At 38.7% G+C, this 17,524-nt stretch overlaps 1 protein-coding gene across 1 annotated transcript in view; it reads left to right on the top strand.

Annotated features, from left to right (window-relative positions):
* The window catches only part of SVEP1 (sushi, von Willebrand factor type A, EGF and pentraxin domain containing 1), a 117,827-nt gene that overhangs the window by 60,599 nt on the left and 39,704 nt on the right, over positions 1-17,524 (top strand). The window contains exons 17-30 of the mRNA XM_064403058.1: positions 342-503; positions 1,174-1,335; positions 2,175-2,336; positions 2,895-2,989; positions 4,134-4,230; positions 4,849-4,962; positions 5,836-5,949; positions 6,846-7,047; positions 8,101-8,258; positions 9,375-9,576; positions 10,274-10,449; positions 11,711-11,835; positions 15,195-15,318; positions 15,845-16,015. Coding sequence (XP_064259128.1) covers positions 342-503; positions 1,174-1,335; positions 2,175-2,336; positions 2,895-2,989; positions 4,134-4,230; positions 4,849-4,962; positions 5,836-5,949; positions 6,846-7,047; positions 8,101-8,258; positions 9,375-9,576; positions 10,274-10,449; positions 11,711-11,835; positions 15,195-15,318; positions 15,845-16,015 — 2,064 coding nt within the window. The remainder of the gene's footprint in view (positions 1-341; positions 504-1,173; positions 1,336-2,174; positions 2,337-2,894; positions 2,990-4,133; positions 4,231-4,848; positions 4,963-5,835; positions 5,950-6,845; positions 7,048-8,100; positions 8,259-9,374; positions 9,577-10,273; positions 10,450-11,710; positions 11,836-15,194; positions 15,319-15,844; positions 16,016-17,524) is intronic.

Genomic DNA, 17,524 nt, shown 5'->3' with positions numbered 1-17,524 from the left:
CAAGGCCTGTGGAAAAGGGATGCTTTGTACCCAGGATTGCACTCCCAGGGGGAAATCAGGCATATCCTTGCTTGGCCATACAGAGAAAACAGTGCTTGGTATGCAGTCTTTTAACCCTGTTTATCCTGTGAGTGATGTGCAGCTAAGGTGGATATTGGATTCCATTTCTTGTGCATAATTAAGTCTTTGCAGTGTTCCAGAGAGATGTCTCCCTGCCTGCTGGGGAACAGAGCCATATTTCATAAAAACTTTGTTTGACTAAATGGGAACTTCAGGGGCAAGAGAGGTATGCATGATTTTTCACTCTGAGGGAAACTTAAGTTTCCAACATTCCATTACAGTCAATTGCCCTTTGGGTACCTATTATTCCCTGGAGCATCTTACCTGTGAAAGCTGCTGGACTGGATCCTATCAAGATGAGGAAGGGCAGCTGGAATGCAAAAGTTGTCCATCTGGTAGCTATACTGAGTATCTACACTCTAGAAGCATCTCCGAGTGCAAAGGTAGGGTGATATCCTTTTGGACCCATGGTGGAAGTACTGGATTGAAGCTAGCATGTGAAACGAGGAGCAGTCCTAATTGCACCTTAATGCATATGCATAGGGAAATATCTGAGTTTTCATCACTGCTCTACCCTGCAGGATGGCCAGGCAGAGGTTCTGAGAAGAGTTGACCTTTGATGCTTTGTTTAATGTCTGTCTTTCATTTCTGTGATTGCATTTTTCAGACATGAATACACTTAAAATAATTCTACTGTCACCCTTGCCAACAACTTTCCATCCTATCCTACAGTGCTGAGGCATTGAACAGAAGAGAAGTGCTATATGGTCATGACTTCTTCTGAAAAGGAAATAGCTAGTTTGATTTAATTTTTGTCGTCTTTATTGTCATTAGTTTTGTTGATTAAAAGATGTAACTGAGTTGAGTAAATCGTCTGTGAGTCTGATTGCAGAGAATTCACTTGTTAATCATTCATAATTGCACTGTCAGTACCCTACCACAACTGTCTTTTTTTTTTGCTCTTTGTACTCATTGAGTCCTTCAGAATAGAGTATGGTCCAGAAATAAAATTCCTTGTGATGTGTATTGTGATTTCAACATCATTTTCAGAGATCAGGAGCCATGTTTCCTCTTGGACATTGCTTAAACTTTCTGAACTCTTTTGCCTTATAGCTCAGTGCAAGCAGGGAACTTATTCACCTAATGGCCTTGAGACGTGTGAAACATGTCCACTTGGAACATATCAGCCATCATTTGGGTCCAGAAATTGCATCTCTTGTCCAGAAAATACGTCAACAGTAAAAAGAGGTGCAGTGGATGTCTCAGCTTGTGGAGGTTTGTAACAGAAAGGGTAATGAATTTTTTTTAGACTAAATATTAAAAATACATAAACTGTTGTTTAAATGTCAGCTAATATTGTCCAATTCATCTGCCTGAGACTGAATTCCTGTTCTGGTTAAGTGTAGACCAAGGAACATTTCCCAGCAAAATGGTAGGTCATTTGCTGTTACGAATTGCCCTCCTTCTGATTCTTATGTAATGAGGAATAAAATAAGATATGTGATGGGTACCTAAGTGAAAATAGAATATTTTTCTTTACAGAAGGGAAAGGGAATTGTCACTATTGTTTCTCCCTTCTTTTCTGTTCAAAAATTCTGAATTTTTACACAGTTTGCTCAGTAATTTTTTCAAATAAATTCTTCTCAATTGTCTTAGTCAGTCTTTGCCAGAAGAATTCCCAGGGAAACAGTCTGTAAGGATTCAAGGTGCAAAAAAGTCTTGTCTTTCTTGAGGGGGAAAAAAACCAACAAAAACAACTAAAACAAACAATCAAACAAAAAAAATTTAAAAACCAAAGAAACAATATCCAAAAAAAGGTGTGAGAGATAAAAGGGAAGTTCCATTTAAAAGCTGCCTCCAGAGCAGCAAAAGTAGTAAAATTAAATACTTCCTGAATATTGCCATAATCCTTTGAGAACAAGATGGCATCTCACAGAAGAATTTAAATTAACATTTCCTAGAGTTGTGAATTCCTGGCAGATTTCATCTTGTGCATTTTAAGTTTAAGAAGACACCATGACAGGAGAAGAGAAAGTGATTATAAAGAGGTGGAGGGAAGTAAGGTGCATGTGCAAGATATCAGGTTGCTCAAAAAGGTTTTCTTCCTCTTGCAGTACCATGTCTTGCAGGCGAGTTCTCTCGCACAGGTTTGACACCTTGCTACCCTTGTCCCAGAGACTACTATCAACCAGACCCGGGGAAGTCCTACTGCTTGTCTTGTCCCTTTTATGGAACAACAACCATTATTGGTGCCAGATCCATCACCGATTGTTCAAGTAAGCCAAATCATCTCTGCTGAATAAAGTGAGTAAGGGGGACATCTAAAAGATAGCCAGAAGTAGTCTTAACAGAAAACATCCCACTTACTCTCTGGACAAATGTAGGACTTTGATTTCAAGCAGTGAAGTTCTCAGCTGGTTCTGCCTACTGGTGTTGCCTCTGGTTTTAAGACTAGCTCTGATGCATGCCAAGGCTCAATAAACAGAGTATACATATGTATGTGTGTGTACACTGCCTATGTGTACTGTACACATATGCTATAGAGAGAAATATATATATAAACATACACTGATATGTATGTGCATGCATGTAACTGTATATAAAAAATATGAAATGTTTTTATGTGTACACACATGTATGTGTTTTAGAAATGTTTGTCCTTACAAATACATATTTTTGTAATGGGTACTGTAAAGTTTCCTTTTATTCCCACAAATTCTCTTTTTTTCAGCATGTCTTTAGGCACATTACTAACATGCAGTTATAATGCCCCCATGGAATAGAGACTTTGTTAAACAGTGTTATTAACAGTGCTTTCCTCTCTTACTCTTTAGGTTTTGGATCTACTTTTTCAGCAGCTGAGGAAAGTATAATGATGGTACCAGCCTTCCCAGAAAATATCAGCAAGCAGTACAAAGTCAGCAGTCAGGTAAGGACAAGTGTTATTTTCCAGTGCTATCTCAAATGAAGGAAAAAGCACTTTATGCAGCAGTAAACAAGTAAGACCTTTTTAACTGTACTTCTTTTGCTGACTTTATTTCCTGAAGAGATGAAAGCAATGGTTAAGAGGGGAACACTCAAACTCTCTTTGTAATTATAGAAGCACTTTCATTGAACAGAGGAAGTGTCATCAGCTGATGACAATCTTAAATTCTGGTTTTGAAGCCTTCACCTGATGTATTAAATACTTAATAAATTTGTAAAACAAAATGAAACTACATGGAAGAGGTTCAGACAATCTAGAAAAAGTATGCTGACCGTGTTCAGTCGTCTGACGACTTCTATATGCTGAGTTCCAGAAAATGCTGCCAGACATCTGAGTCTCAGACGTAAAATCTTGAGTTTACATGTTGTAGCACAGATATACTTGAGAGGAGGCAAGCAGAGCTCCCTTCTGTTTTGAGTACCCTCTCTGAAATACAGACAAGTGAAACTAGGCTAGTGACAATGTTTGCTGGAGATGCCTCCTTGCCCCCACCCCATCACCCCCAGTCTTTAACTCTTGACGAGACTGCTTTGATTGAATTGGAATTTGGGATATTCTGTAAAAAAAAAGCAAAGCTGACTCATGGCAAATTTGTCCTGAACCATTATATAACAAAGGGACAGGAGACAAATTGATCTCCTATTGTTTTAATTGAACATTTACTTAAGGGCTTTGATGAATTCAGGTTTGCAAGAATAGGAGAAATAATGCCCCATGGTGAAGTTCCCTGCCAGGCCACCTGATGGCCAGTAGCAGGAAGTGGTAGCTGATGAAGAGGGACACAAAGTGGAGAACTTGCATATAAATGTAGTTTAATATAAACTGTGAACCATAGCTCAGACAGTTTTGAAGAGATTTTTCTAAGTAAAACTTAATTTTAAAATAATATTCATATTTGTGGTATTTTTCGGTAGGAAAAACCCCACAAATAGTTAGCATGATGGGAAGACAGAGGAGGAACTAGAAGCTAAAGCTGGTGACTTTTTTTATCCCATCTTTCCAAAGTGACTAGTAGGGCATACAGTTTACAAAACTAGAGTATTGCTTGCCAGCTTTGCTGTAAGTGTATCATTTGTGCCTTTGGCAGGTCTTTCATGAGTGTTTTCTGGAACCGTGCCACAATAATGGGACATGCAAGCAATTGGGAAGTGGATACATTTGCATATGCCCGCTTGGATATACAGGTAAAAAACTGGGAAGCAGGTGAAGTAGCTACTACTTCATGATGCCCTTAAAATGAGGAAGTTTTAAGGAGCAAAAGCATTTCGGTATAGCCTAACTAATTGGAATATTGATCACGTTTAGAATATATAAAAAACAGATACTTCTTCATGTCCTTGTTGAATTATGGTCTTTTGCAGAAAAGGTTTTGAATGGGATTTCTTTTAATGGAATTAGTGGATGTGAAAGTCCTATCACTTGGCAATATTTATCATTAACAAAAGCTATAAATTTGCAGTCTTGGCAGGTAGTTCCACCTGTACAGAGCCTGTACTTGTCTTCAGTATTAGCTACCCAGTTGCTTCAAATCAAAGAGATGTCTTATAATTCAGCTGTTATCAAGAAGTTACTTTTGATTGCCCCTCTCTGAAGCGGATCAGTCTGTTCCCAATGTGCATCACACCTTTCTAACAACACTTGTCTTAGGTCTGTGTTAAAGCACAACCTAATGAAAAGATAATAAACCTGAATGTCTGTTAATGTAGGCAATTAATCATGTTTTCCTACATTAGATAGTCATGGCATCAATTTTTCTGAAGAATTTTAAATTTTGTCTGAGTCCTTTTTCTTTTGCATTCTAGGCTTGAAATGTGAAACACAAGTTGATGAGTGTAAATCATCTCCTTGTCAAAACAATGGAATATGCAAAGATGGCATTGGGACCTTTGTTTGCCACTGTCAACCAGGCTATTCAGGTAATTTGTTCACTTCATAGCTTTTCTTCAGACAGGTTTGCTTTCTGTGCCAAGTAACACAAAGCACAAGTGCTGTGTAATTCCACATCCCATTATAACAGGAAAACAATATGATCTACAGGTTAGAGTAAGGTTCTACTGTATGTGAATAGGTTTTGAAATAGAAGGGCAAGCATCCAAGGATAGGGTGTGGGACTGTGTGTCTGTGTGTGTGCCTGTATCCTTCTCCTTTGTGACATTTCTGGTCTGAAAAGAGGAATAAGGTTTAGGGAATTAGTAAATACTAGCAGGGGAAGTGCTTGTGAGACTAGACACAGAATTTATGTAGTTACTTTACTTCAGCCTTAGGAATAAGTGAATGGAATTTTGATTATATTTTTTCTCAGTGTTTTTAACTGTCACCAGCGTGCACATTGAAGGTATTAAAATTTGCAGGGAAACTAACACACTTGAATAGCTGGCCAAAACAGCACCTAAAATGCACCTAAACAAGCACGTTTATAAAGATGGAAATAAAACTACTGAGATGATTTTGTGTGATCAAAAAAAGGTTGCGTTTTCCATTAGAAATATTCTCCCTCACTGTTCATGTTTATGACTATGCATTTATCAATATCAGCATTAGCTGGATGGGTTTTTAAACGTTATAAAGATACACAATGGACTTTGCATATTGATCCCAGCATCTAAATAACACAGATTATCTTTGGAGCTGTTTCAGTAGTGCAGTCAATCACATAATTTTGTCACCCGCGCTTGGTAACCTTTGTCATGCTCGCAGTACGGTTTTGTTCTGTTGTCCACATCCAGTCACTGCAGCATACAGTCTGTGACTGTGTCTTGATCATGCCTTGTAATCCTTGGTGTTCAAAGGTCTCTTGTGTGAGGAAGACATAAATGAGTGTAGCTCCAGTCCATGTTTGAATGGAGCCCACTGTGTTGATGGCAAGAATGGTTACCGCTGCACATGTGCAAAAGGGTTCACAGGTACACCTTGTTCTCTTTAAGCCAGCTTTTACTCTTTCTGACCAAAAAATGTGTCTTCCTACCCTACCCAACGTATTTTCATCCCACTACTATATAGTAATATATATATATAATATACTACATGTTGATATGAATGTAAGTTATGGTGTTCCTTAGGTCCATCTAATCTCTCAGACTCCCTGTAGTGTTAATATGTCTTTAGAAGGATTTACTAAGTGCTACATCTTCAATTACTAATTTTGCCATGAACTTGCTGTGTGATGTTAAGGAACTAATAACAGCATTCTAATGGGTTCAAAACGTTGTTTTTAATTTTATTTAAAAATAAAAAATATTTTTACAGTAGATAAAATGGTCTATACTAAAACTACTCCCCAGTCCCATAGTCTGCTTTCACAGATTTCTATAAGAAATACACTTATCTGTTGATTATCATGTTGCCAAAAAGCTCCACTATAAAATCACATGCAGTTTCAGCGCCTGTGACATAGGGCCTCTTTCACATCATAAATCACAGAATCACATGTTTCTGGCTTTCACATCTCTCCTTAGAGTTAGAGTTTCAGCCAGATGTCTTTTATAGTAGGTTTTCATTAGATACTCAGAATAGTTTCTCAGGTGATTTCCTGGTTCACCCTGACTTAGTCACGTTTAAATTTGACGGTTTGTTACATGTTATTTCTGTAACTGTTAAGATGGTTCCCATAATTCTTCTGTGTTTTCTTAACCTCTATTAATGGAGTAAATTCCAAACCTGCATGGCTACTGCATGGATATTTGCTTTTCTTTAGAAGATCAGCTGCATCCTTTAAAAAATTGGGATGGGTTAATAATCCTCTTTCTTAGGTTGAATTAATCTAGAGTTGTTACCTTGTTCTTCTTTTTTCCCCCCTCAGGTGATCACTGTGAAAGGGAGATGAATGAATGCCTTTCCAACCCATGTCTTAACAGGGCTGTTTGTGAAGATCGAGTTGGAAGTTTCTCCTGCAAATGTCTCCCAGGTTTTACTGGTGTCTTGTGTGAGAGAAACATTGATGAGTGTCTCAGTAGACCCTGTAGGAATGGAGCTACATGCAGAGATGGTATCAACAGCTTCAGGTGAAAAACAGATGATTGATGTAGTAAAATGTGGAAAGTCAGACATGTTGAGGTGCTTCACCCTTCTCAGATTTCAGCAAGCATATTTTGGCAGCCTGATCCAAAATAAATGGTCCCTTTATAAAGAGGGAGATCTTAAAAGACAAGAAAATATGGATATATTTTCTTAAGAGTGTCTTCACTCTTAAAAAATTCCAAGGAAAACAGCAAAGAAAATATGCAGAGTTTGAAATGTAAGCATGGTAGGGCTGCATAGTTTTAATACTGATCTTCCAAAAGATGTCCATTTGTCCAAACTTCAGGGGGTTATCTTGCTTTCCACTGCAATAATACACGATGACCAATTATGTACCTGGTAATACTACATTTCTATAGCTTGGAAAGACAGGGATAGCTGTACATATTGAACCTATAGAGGTTAAAATACAAACCCCAGTGGAAATTTCCAGCTATTCAATTTTATTATTTAGGGTATCAGAACTCAGATCAGAAGCTACAAATGCCATCAGAAGTGTCATATCCTAGATCACTGTATAGGTAGGTGGGCCAGCTGTTAACATCTGTGTTTAGTCTAGTCTTTCCCTCCCAAAAGCCCCAAAAGTTTTGGAGCCGTTCAAGCATCTTGGTTTTTCAAGTATCAAAGGTTTTGGTGTCTTTATACCAGCTTGCTTTTCCCTATAAATTAAGGTGACTATCTGGGAAGTTGACTACCTCTCATCTTTAATTCTGTGTATGTAAGAGGTATGTTCTACTCATGGAAGTGCAATGGTTATGTCTCACAATTTCATATAAAGAAATGCAGGCTGTTTAAACATTGTATTGTCCTTGTCTAGAAATGTTATTATTCAGCTAATAGAGTGCCAGCATGCTTAAGAGGAATGACCAAAGTAAAACTCCATGAATTCTGTAGTATATAGTCTGTTGATTTTTTTAGTATTATATCTATATAGTATTTTAGTTATATACTGTTCTCACTGGCAGATCTGGCCTCATAGCTAGAATTCTTTATTATGATGGCTGTCACCTTTGAAGTGTGCTTCTCTTCCTCCATAGGTGTCTGTGTGTGACAGGGTACACAGGACAGAACTGTGAAGTGAACATCAATGACTGTGCCTCCAGTCCCTGCTTAAACCAAGCCACCTGTGTGGATGCCTTGAACTCGTACGTTTGTAAATGTCCCCCTGGCTTTACAGGCAGCAGGTGTGAAACAGGTACACAGGACTAAGTCTCAGAAAAAGGTGGCTTGACTAAGTCTCTGTGCAAGATTTTCACTGGCTGGGCTGATTTCATACAGCTTCCCCAGAAAGTAGCTAGGATGGTGGGACTGTGAGAGGATGAGTGAAGCCTGTGTGACTGCATAAGTGTAATTGCAGACAAGTAACAGCATGTGTCTGAGTCATTTCTCTTTTCTAATACATGGTTCTAGTTTTTTAACTAACCACGTAGATCTATTAAATTTAATTTGTATTTGCACTGTGTATCTGATTTAAGTAGATCTTTCTGTTTCTTGTATTTTGTGTAGGGCTTTGTGTCACAGGGTTGGAGATTAGTAAGGGATAGTCTTAGCTTCAGAAGTCCTAAAGACATCAAATTCCCTACAGGCAAAAGAGTATCAAGTGTGCTATGGACAGGTGGCATGGGTCACACCTCTAGCACTTCTTGGGGATACTGGAGACCACAAGGTTAAAATCCCTCTCCCTGAAAATTACAAAGTAGCTGGTGAATCTTTACACAGAAGCTATGTTGATTTCATAAAGACAGTAGAAGATATTTACACCTGCCATCCTGTGTCAGAGTTTAACACCTACCTTTCAGGAGAGCTGCACGTGATAACATTACGTGTAGCATCCTTATAAAGCATGTCACTGTGCATTGAACAGTAGCACAGAAGTGCTGTCCCATACCAAGCAGTGTATTTCAGTAAGTCCAGAACAGGAAAAATCTTGAGTTGTTTTGAGTTTTTTCTTCAAAGCCTGATTAAATGGAACCAGGTGATTATACCTCTTTATGTTGTTGGATGGTAGATGGTAGATGGATATGTTATTTCAGTGATAGAGGACAGAGAAGAAGGGCTCATGTTCATGTTATTGCTAGATAATCAGTCTTTTCCAGAATATTTGTCTTCAAGCACTGCATTCTAGCCTTGAAAAGCTCTGTATTCTGGCTGATGCTAGACTGCCAAAAGTTCTTTCTACCTCTGTTCAAGTTAATGAAAAATTTTTGTAGCAGGACTTCATTCCACTTTATTTCATTTGCTTAGATTTCATTGGATTCTCTTTCCATGTTTGTGTAAATATCGTTCTTAGTACTCTTTGTCTTCATTGCAGAACAGTCCTCTGGTTTCAATCTTGATTTTGAAGTCTCTGGTATCTATGGATATGTCATGCTTGATGGTGTTTTACCATCTCTTGGTGACATCACCTGTACATTCTGGATGAAATCCACTGACACCACAAACTATGGGACTCCCATTTCTTATGCAGTAGAAAATGGAAGTGATAATGCATTTCTTCTGACTGATTACAATGGGTAAATCACAGTTTTGCTTTTCTATAGCTTACAGATGTCTTGGATTGATAAAGGAAGTGCAGAACACAAGTTTGAATGTAAGCTTTAACTGCTTTGGGGTAGAAAAATCTGCACCCAAACTCACTTGACAGAGTTGTCTCTTTGTTTTCTTTTTTTTTTCTTTCTTTTTTTCTTTCACTTTTTGCCCTATAGAAGAGTAATGGCAAGAGAGAGTTGAGAATTGTGAATTTAGACAATATTATTTTTTTTCTGTATTATATTCACATCTTTTCTTAATGGCTCATTGAGACAATGAGTGGAACAAATAGAGCTCAGCACTTAAAGTACTTCTGACATGATTCTAAAAGCAGAGTATGACTTGCACTTTTACAAAAGCAGAGTGTGACTTGTAGTGTGACTCCAAACTCTACAGGAAAATTTAAGAATCCACTATGTAGCCATGACTTGAGCCTTAATATTTTGTTACAAAAGCATGTCACTTATGTTACCATGCTTTGCATATGATAACCAACATCCAGGTCTTCTAGGAGAGAGATACCATCTATGATGATCTTTCAAGAGAGATTTCTCCCATGATAGTTATTACATGCCAGTTATCTTGTTAGTCAAATGACATTCCTTTGAGTCATGGGGGACAGACCATGCTTTTAAAGTACTTACGTGAAGCTGAGTATGCCTATGTCTTCCTTCCATGCAGCTGGGTTCTTTATGTGAATGGGAAAGAGAAGATAACAGACTGTCCTTCAGTGAACGATGGTAACTGGCATCACATTGCAGTGACGTGGACTTGCAGGGATGGGGCATGGAAGGTGTACATCGATGGAAAACTGTCTGATGGAGGCAGCGGGCTCTCTGTTGGATCAAAAATCCCTGGTATGCTTTATTTATATCACACCACATCTGTTGCCTTCATTATGTTTTTATTGCAGAATATGCAAGAAAATGTTTATGGTTTTTAGTATATATTCACGTTTTCAGCATTTCTGAAAATCTCATGTTTGCTGTTCTTTTTTTGTGAGGACAGTTCTCCCCACCTCAGCATCACTGAAGACAAAATGCACATTTATAGGGTGTATTGGTAGGTAGCTTGTTTTATGGACAACACAGTTTAGTCCACAAAGGCTGGTTCTGGGATGGCTTTGTGAGAATAAGTGTCTCACTCAACAAAATTAATCTTACATATATGTGTTCAGGGTTGATTGACTAAGCCTTTTCCTTCTTTTCAGTCATATATTCAAAATTATGTTTGTATTTTTTTCTAACAAGGTGGGGTTTGCTATTTCATTGTTTCCTGTGATCAGTCATCTATAGAGTAATACCAGAGGGCGTAAAAAGGAGTATCTTCAGCATTGAAGAGCTATGAAAAGCCTGGTATTATTTGGCTGCAAAGAGGTTTTGTTTTGGTACTGTTTGCATACTGCCACCATCCAAATTTACATAGAATTTCAAAATAGTATTTTATTAATATAAAAAATACAATATTAAAGCATTTTAGTCCACAATCCTTATGTTTGCTCCATCTTTCCCACTTAAATTGGAGTTCTCTCCAGAGAAAGACCTAAGGAAGTGTGCTGTCTCCATTACTTTTTAACCTTGTCCACATACCCTGTGATATAGAAGATGCATGTTCGCATCACAAGGAGAATAGATTTAACTAGCATGCCATGTCTCAGAGCATTAACTACCCTCAGTGTGTTCTGAACACACTGTATGGAATCACGTTTGACCTGCATGACTTTGTAAGCTTTTGTTTAAAGCAGGAAGTCTAAGTTGGTATTGTAAAATGTGCCCCACCTGCTCAAAACTGCGTTTTATATTGCTGTGTGTAATGCTTCAAAAACTGACCGACAAGTGATCTCTTTCAGCCAATATCATTCTTGAAACAGCCATAGGTGATTTCTGCTCCCATATGTGTTTGACAGTCACTTCCAAATTGCTATGCTGACCTATCTCAGTCTAACATAAGGTTTCCCAGAGATTTTGCTGAGAGAGTTTGTTGAAGGTGGCTGGTCTTCACTGCAAAATCCGAGTAACATAGGGCAGCAAAATTTTTATTTTGCTTTGTTTTTAATCTTCTTGTGGGATCCCTGCTGTAAGGCTTTGTTTCCTACCCCTCTTCAAATTCTGAGTTTAGGTGGTGGTGCACTTGTTCTGGGTCAAGAGCAAGATCAAAAAGGAGAAGGATTCAATCCAGCTGAATCTTTTGTGGGCTCCATCAGCCAGCTCAACATTTGGGACCATGTACTTTCTCCACAGCAGGTACGTCCTGAGTGCAGTGTTTGAGCAGAGGGCTCTGAACATAGGCTGAACCTTTGAGAAGACACTCTAGGTTAGCATATTGGGTACCCCTACACCCACAGAAGTCAGTGGGGACCAGAAGGAGTTCTGGCTTAGGGTAATAAGCTTTGTGTGGTTAGTAAAGTAGCTTTAAGCAGAACTAAGTCTCGTAAAATCAATACTGAGTCACCTTCTGTTTTGATTGAGCCTTTCTGTAGTAAGTGGCTTCAAAACAGGAAGGAAATAATGTATAAAAATTAACAGTTCTGATAGAAGAGAGAGAAATCCAGTGAAATAAGCAAAGTGCTTATTTTACAGACTACATACAGTTTTCTCATTCTGCTGTTAAAACTTCAGAAGGGAGGCATCACAATTTCAGTCAATGCATTAGACACTGAAAAATCTAAGCTATATAGTTCCAGAAAAAGTCTGAAAGGGCAGAATAACTGGAATTATACCTAATCAGGACCTAAAATAAAAGCTTGACATGACCAAATTTCCACTGAGTTAAAAATTAATAAAGACTGAAAGATGTCTGCAAGGACAGTAATCCCTCAACTTCTCTGGGAGCCAAGCTTCAACTCAGTTATCATCAAGTGGAATTTGTTTCTCTATGCCTGGGTGGGACTTCCCACTTCCATTTATGACTACTGCTTGTGTCTTCCACCATGTGCTGCTGTACAAGCATGTCTGTACCTGATCATCTCCCCATACACACAGGGCTGCTGAGAGGTGTCCCAATAGCTGTTTCTGCCCTAGGCTGAACCAAGCTCTCCTCCCAGGGCAAATGTCCCATCCCATCTCTGAGCTTGCTCCAACTTGTCGATGTTTTTCTTGCTGTGAATAATCCAAAATGGAATGCAGTACTTCAGATGTGATCTAATAAGCACTGAGAAAGAATAATCACTTCCTTGGTTTTCTGATGGTAACCCTATTCACTCAGCCAAAGATGCTGTTCGTCCTCAATATTTGCACAGTGCACAGCTGGCCCGTACTCAGCTCATTGCCTGCCAGAGTCCCTAAGTTCTTCTCCACAGTTCTTTTCCTGCTCTTGGCTTTCTTCACCTATATTGTTCAGAATTTTTTTCCTTCCCATTTTTCCTTGTTGAATTTTTGAAGTCTGGGTTGGCCCTTTACTCCAGCCTGTCAAAGTGCCTATGTATGCAACTCTGTCCTCCAGCACACTGACTGGTTATATTATCACCAGCTTGATATTATCTGCAAACCTGATGACAGTGCTCCATCACTGCTTCCTGCTCATTAGTATTTAAATCCTGAAGGTCAGAAGTGTTAAACTGCTGATAACACTCAAACAACAAAGACAAATGTTTAAAGTTTGTGGCATTTCTCTGGAGAAGAATATTTGGATTACAAGGTTTTGCTCTTCCCCTGATTTTTCTTAAATTTGCATCACTAATTGGTGGCTTATAGCTGTTTGCTATCCATGATCCAAATAAGAAATAGTAACATGAATAGAAAAAAAGTAAAGCAGAATCTTTGCTTCCAGCATCCAGATGTCTCCTCTGTTTATTTCTCTGTTTTTTTACTACTTTGCCTCTCTGACGGGTTTAAAACTACCCAACTATCTGCTACAGTTTTTGGCTTTTAGGGTCACCAACTGTTGCATTGCAAATCAGATCTTCAAGTTTTTGTTCACTAGCAGTTCTGAAGCTGATAAGTGTACATGCGATTTTACAGAGCACACTGGTGAAGAGTTTTAAGTGCAACTTTCTGAAACTTTCTCAGTAGTTGCCCCCCTTTAATGACAGGTCTGATTGAATTCCCACTTGCTTCAGATGCGACAGAGTTAGGACAAGGAAGAAAATCCTGCCATTCATTTATAGTATCCATATTACTCATCTGAAAAGACAGGTGTAACATCAGGCAGGAAGCTGAGCCAAGTAAGCTTCCTATACAATTTTTACCTCATTCATTTCAGAGCTTGGAATAGTAAAGTGTTATTGTAATCTGTTATCATTAGGTTTGTTCCAGCCAGCTGGAACTATTCATTGAGCCTTAACTTTCTATTCTCAGCCATAAAGAAAAGCAGGGTGGCAGAATAGGTTGCTTAGTGAATAAAGGATGGTGGGATCTAGTCTTTAAGAATTTTCATTGCATGCTTTAGTTACTTTTTCACTTGCACATTAATTTTGTACAGGTAAACTGTCACTCTGGTAGCTTTATTGTTGAATAGAAAGCAACAGAAATGTGAGTAGTGTATAGGGAACTGTAAGGTCCTTTCTGACCCTCCATTTTCCATCATATGGCTTGAAAGGGCTGATTTCCAAACTTGTTTTTGCTACACTGGAAATTTTTTCATGCAGATTCCTTGCAATTTGTTTGCAGCCTTTGGCCTAAGCAGTTTCCCTTGGCACAGATTGCTGAAATGAGAACTTCGAAATGGCCTCAGAATAAACAGAGAACATCAGTTCCTTTTCCAGCTATAGTGACTCTAGAAAAGTCCAATTTGCCTCAATGGGTTCAGAGCAGGGACAAGATGAGAACAAATCACTCCAAAGTTCATGATGTACCTTTCCTTCTGACAAGGATAGACACTGTAGAATATTATTCTTGGTGGTTGAATTTATCTACTGGAAACTTGACAGAAGGCCATCACCCATCTGAGAAAACTTTTCCATCAGAGGCATATGACCAGGTCTTCTCTCAAGATACTAACCTGCTGTTGAGCTAATAGTGTGTTCCTTTGTTCCTCCAGTGCTTAGCTGGCCCGTATAGTTCCTGTTTCTATACTCCATTACTTATGTCCCTCTCCCGCTTTGGTTGGGCCTTGCCTACAGTGTTTTAGAGAGTCTAGTTAATTCAGTTTAGAAAACTCGTGTTCTGGAAACAACTAATTGCCTTGTTAAGCTTCTCCTTTTTGTGTTTATGTCCCTTATATGCGGTGCTGTGCTAGCAGTTTTCAGAATACAGATCTTGAACATTAAGTTCCTTTTGGCTCCTATTTGACATTTTCTGCAAATAGATAAGTATTCTCTTCAGGTTGCAGCCTCATTACTCTCTTTTTCTGTGACGTAGATGTGTTCCTCTTATACACTAACAAATGAAATTGTGTCTCAAGAACTGTGTTCAATACCTTGTTTGTATGTCAAGTAGTCCTTCAGGTAGTGACTCAGCACGAACTGTCCATATCTAGATGGCTTATAAGAACAGTATAATAAGTACTTCAGCCAGGAACCTCTTGTGCTGGAAAAGATGAGCATTACTCCCTCAAGGATCTGTTCTAGTGTTGCATACGTGCATGAAGGGATTTATTTTTTTTTTTATATTCTTTTCCTACACTGTCCTTAAACATCACCTAACCAACTGTTTTAAATCCATAGGTAGAATCTCTGGCTACATCCTGTCCAGAAGAACTGCAAAAAGGAAATGTACTAGCCTGGCCAGATTTCCTGCCAGGAGTTGTTGGAAGAGTGAAGATAGATTACAAGAGTATATTTTGTGCTGGTTAGAATTTTACTTCCTAGAACCCTTTTTTTTTTTGAGCAGCACTATAAGACTCTTTTATGGGGTCAACTAGCTAACTTGCAGCCTTTGCTCTACTAACCTTGAATAAATTATTTTGATAATTTGACACTTAGAACATGCAGTCCTTCATTCTTCAAATTCCAGGGTTTTGTAACAAAAGTTCATTGAAATCTCTGACAAAAATTTATTGCTTCCTGGATTGAGATGGGAAAAGAGTGCAGATGGTAGTGGATCAGGAAAAAAAGTCCTGCCTTTTATTCTAATAATCATTGTACGGTATTAAAATACTTGCTGCCTCCTTGCTTCTTTTTCTGTAGCTTCCTTTTCTGATTTTATATGTAGGTGATTTTCAAAACCCTCTAGACCCAAGTGGGATGTAGCATCGTAACATTTCTGAAAGCTTTTTCCTGGGTAAACTTCTACAGGATCAAACAATCACATAACCAGTTTATTCATTTCAATACATATTTGTACCTTTTACTGAGTGCATATATTCTGTTCACAGATTGTCCATCTTTGCAAGGATCCATACCACATCTGCGGGCCTCTTCTGCTGATTTAAAGCCAGGGTCAAAAGTGAGCCTTTCCTGTGACCCAGGATTCCAGATAGTGGGAAACTCTGTTCAACACTGCCTTAACATGGGACAGTGGACACGGCCTTTTCCCCGATGTGAAAGTGAGTTGTCTCAGTGAGCTGGCAGGATTAGGAAACTGTGGTGTTTATTTGGATCTTATCACTATTCATGGCCTGGGGTTTTTTGTAGCTATCATGCACTTTAATCCATCCATGTTACAGCATATTACATCTATGCTTAAAACTAAACTCATGTGTTGCTGAGCAGAAGCTGTATCATGACCATGTTCTTACATGTTTTTCATTCAGTTTCTAACATCCATGACTGTTGGAGAAATTAGTCTATTTGGATTAGCAATCTGGAACTTTCCTCCCTAGTGTTATTAGGAGTGTGGAAGATGCACAGGAAATGCTAAAATATCTCTGTGATTTTTATATGCCACTGAGAATGTCTGGTTTGAGGTAGAAGCCTTGACTTGAGTAAGTTATAACCTAATTTCTTTATAGGCAGCATATATTTGTGTTAGGACTTGGAAGTGCTCCAAGATTTACAGGATTTCTTCAAAGAAACTGAGCTGTATGTATTCAGGCTGCCAAGTTTCTTTTGGTTGTATGTTCCCTGCTCCTGCTTTCTCCTTTCCTTTGGTCCTCCTCTGTTGTGACTGCACATATGACTGCAGTTGCTTGTGTTAGAGCTGATTACATTCTTCATTTCAGCAGAATAGTAAATAGCTCCAGAAGTAGATATTGCGTAATCCTAGAATTCATATATAGTTTGCAGGAAATAATAAAATTTGTTTAAAAGGCCTTTAAAATAGTTTGATCTGAATTTTAATGTCTTCCTCTTTATTCAGTTACTTGTAGCAAAAGTCTCAGCTTCCATGTAAACAGCATGCCCATGAGGATTTACCCAAAAACAAGTCCTGCTGGGCAGAAGGAAAGCTCACTGGCTTTGCACTTTCTTGGTGTGTGATCTGTGACAACCACCAGAATCCTGTTAGTGTTTCTGATTTCTCTGCATTGGGCCAAGCAGTTTTACCTGCTGAGCACAGAACTGAGACAGAGCAGGGCTGACCTGCCATAAACAGGCTGAGTGGGTGAATGCTAGACTTGTCCACTGGCCTTTACTTTCAAGGCACCTGCTCCACGAGGACCTGATGAATGAAAGTTACTTGAAGATACCTCTTTCCTGCATAATGAACTACAGGTTTATACTAATGGTGTAGGCCTGAATAAGTACTTACTGAATCAGGCTCAGTGTAATCACTGTCCTGATCCCATCAGGATCCTTTTCCTCTTCTTGGTGCTAAATACCCTCGAAACCACAGATGCCTGAGAGCCTGTCTTTGTTACAAGCTCTCCTGCTCTATTCCTTCACAGAAAGTACTTGGCTTCCATAACTGCCATAACTCTAGGCTTTAAATTCTTGTTGTGTGATCTTTGCACACAGCTATGGGACTAGGACATGCTATAACCTGTGTAGCTACAAAGATGAACTGTGTAGCTGTTGGAATAAGTTCAAGCCTTTGTGATGGAGATAAAGATGCACAGAAGCAACTCTGCTAGAATAAATAAAAACTCTGGTGGGCGGATACAGGGATGCTTTCATAT

The sequence above is a fragment of the Passer domesticus genome, chromosome Z (genome assembly GCF_036417665.1).
Source record: "Passer domesticus isolate bPasDom1 chromosome Z, bPasDom1.hap1, whole genome shotgun sequence".
Lineage (NCBI taxonomy): Eukaryota > Metazoa > Chordata > Aves > Passeriformes > Passeridae > Passer > Passer domesticus.
Note: the sequence above shows the minus strand (reverse complement) of the source record. Positions and strands in the feature narration are given on the sequence as shown.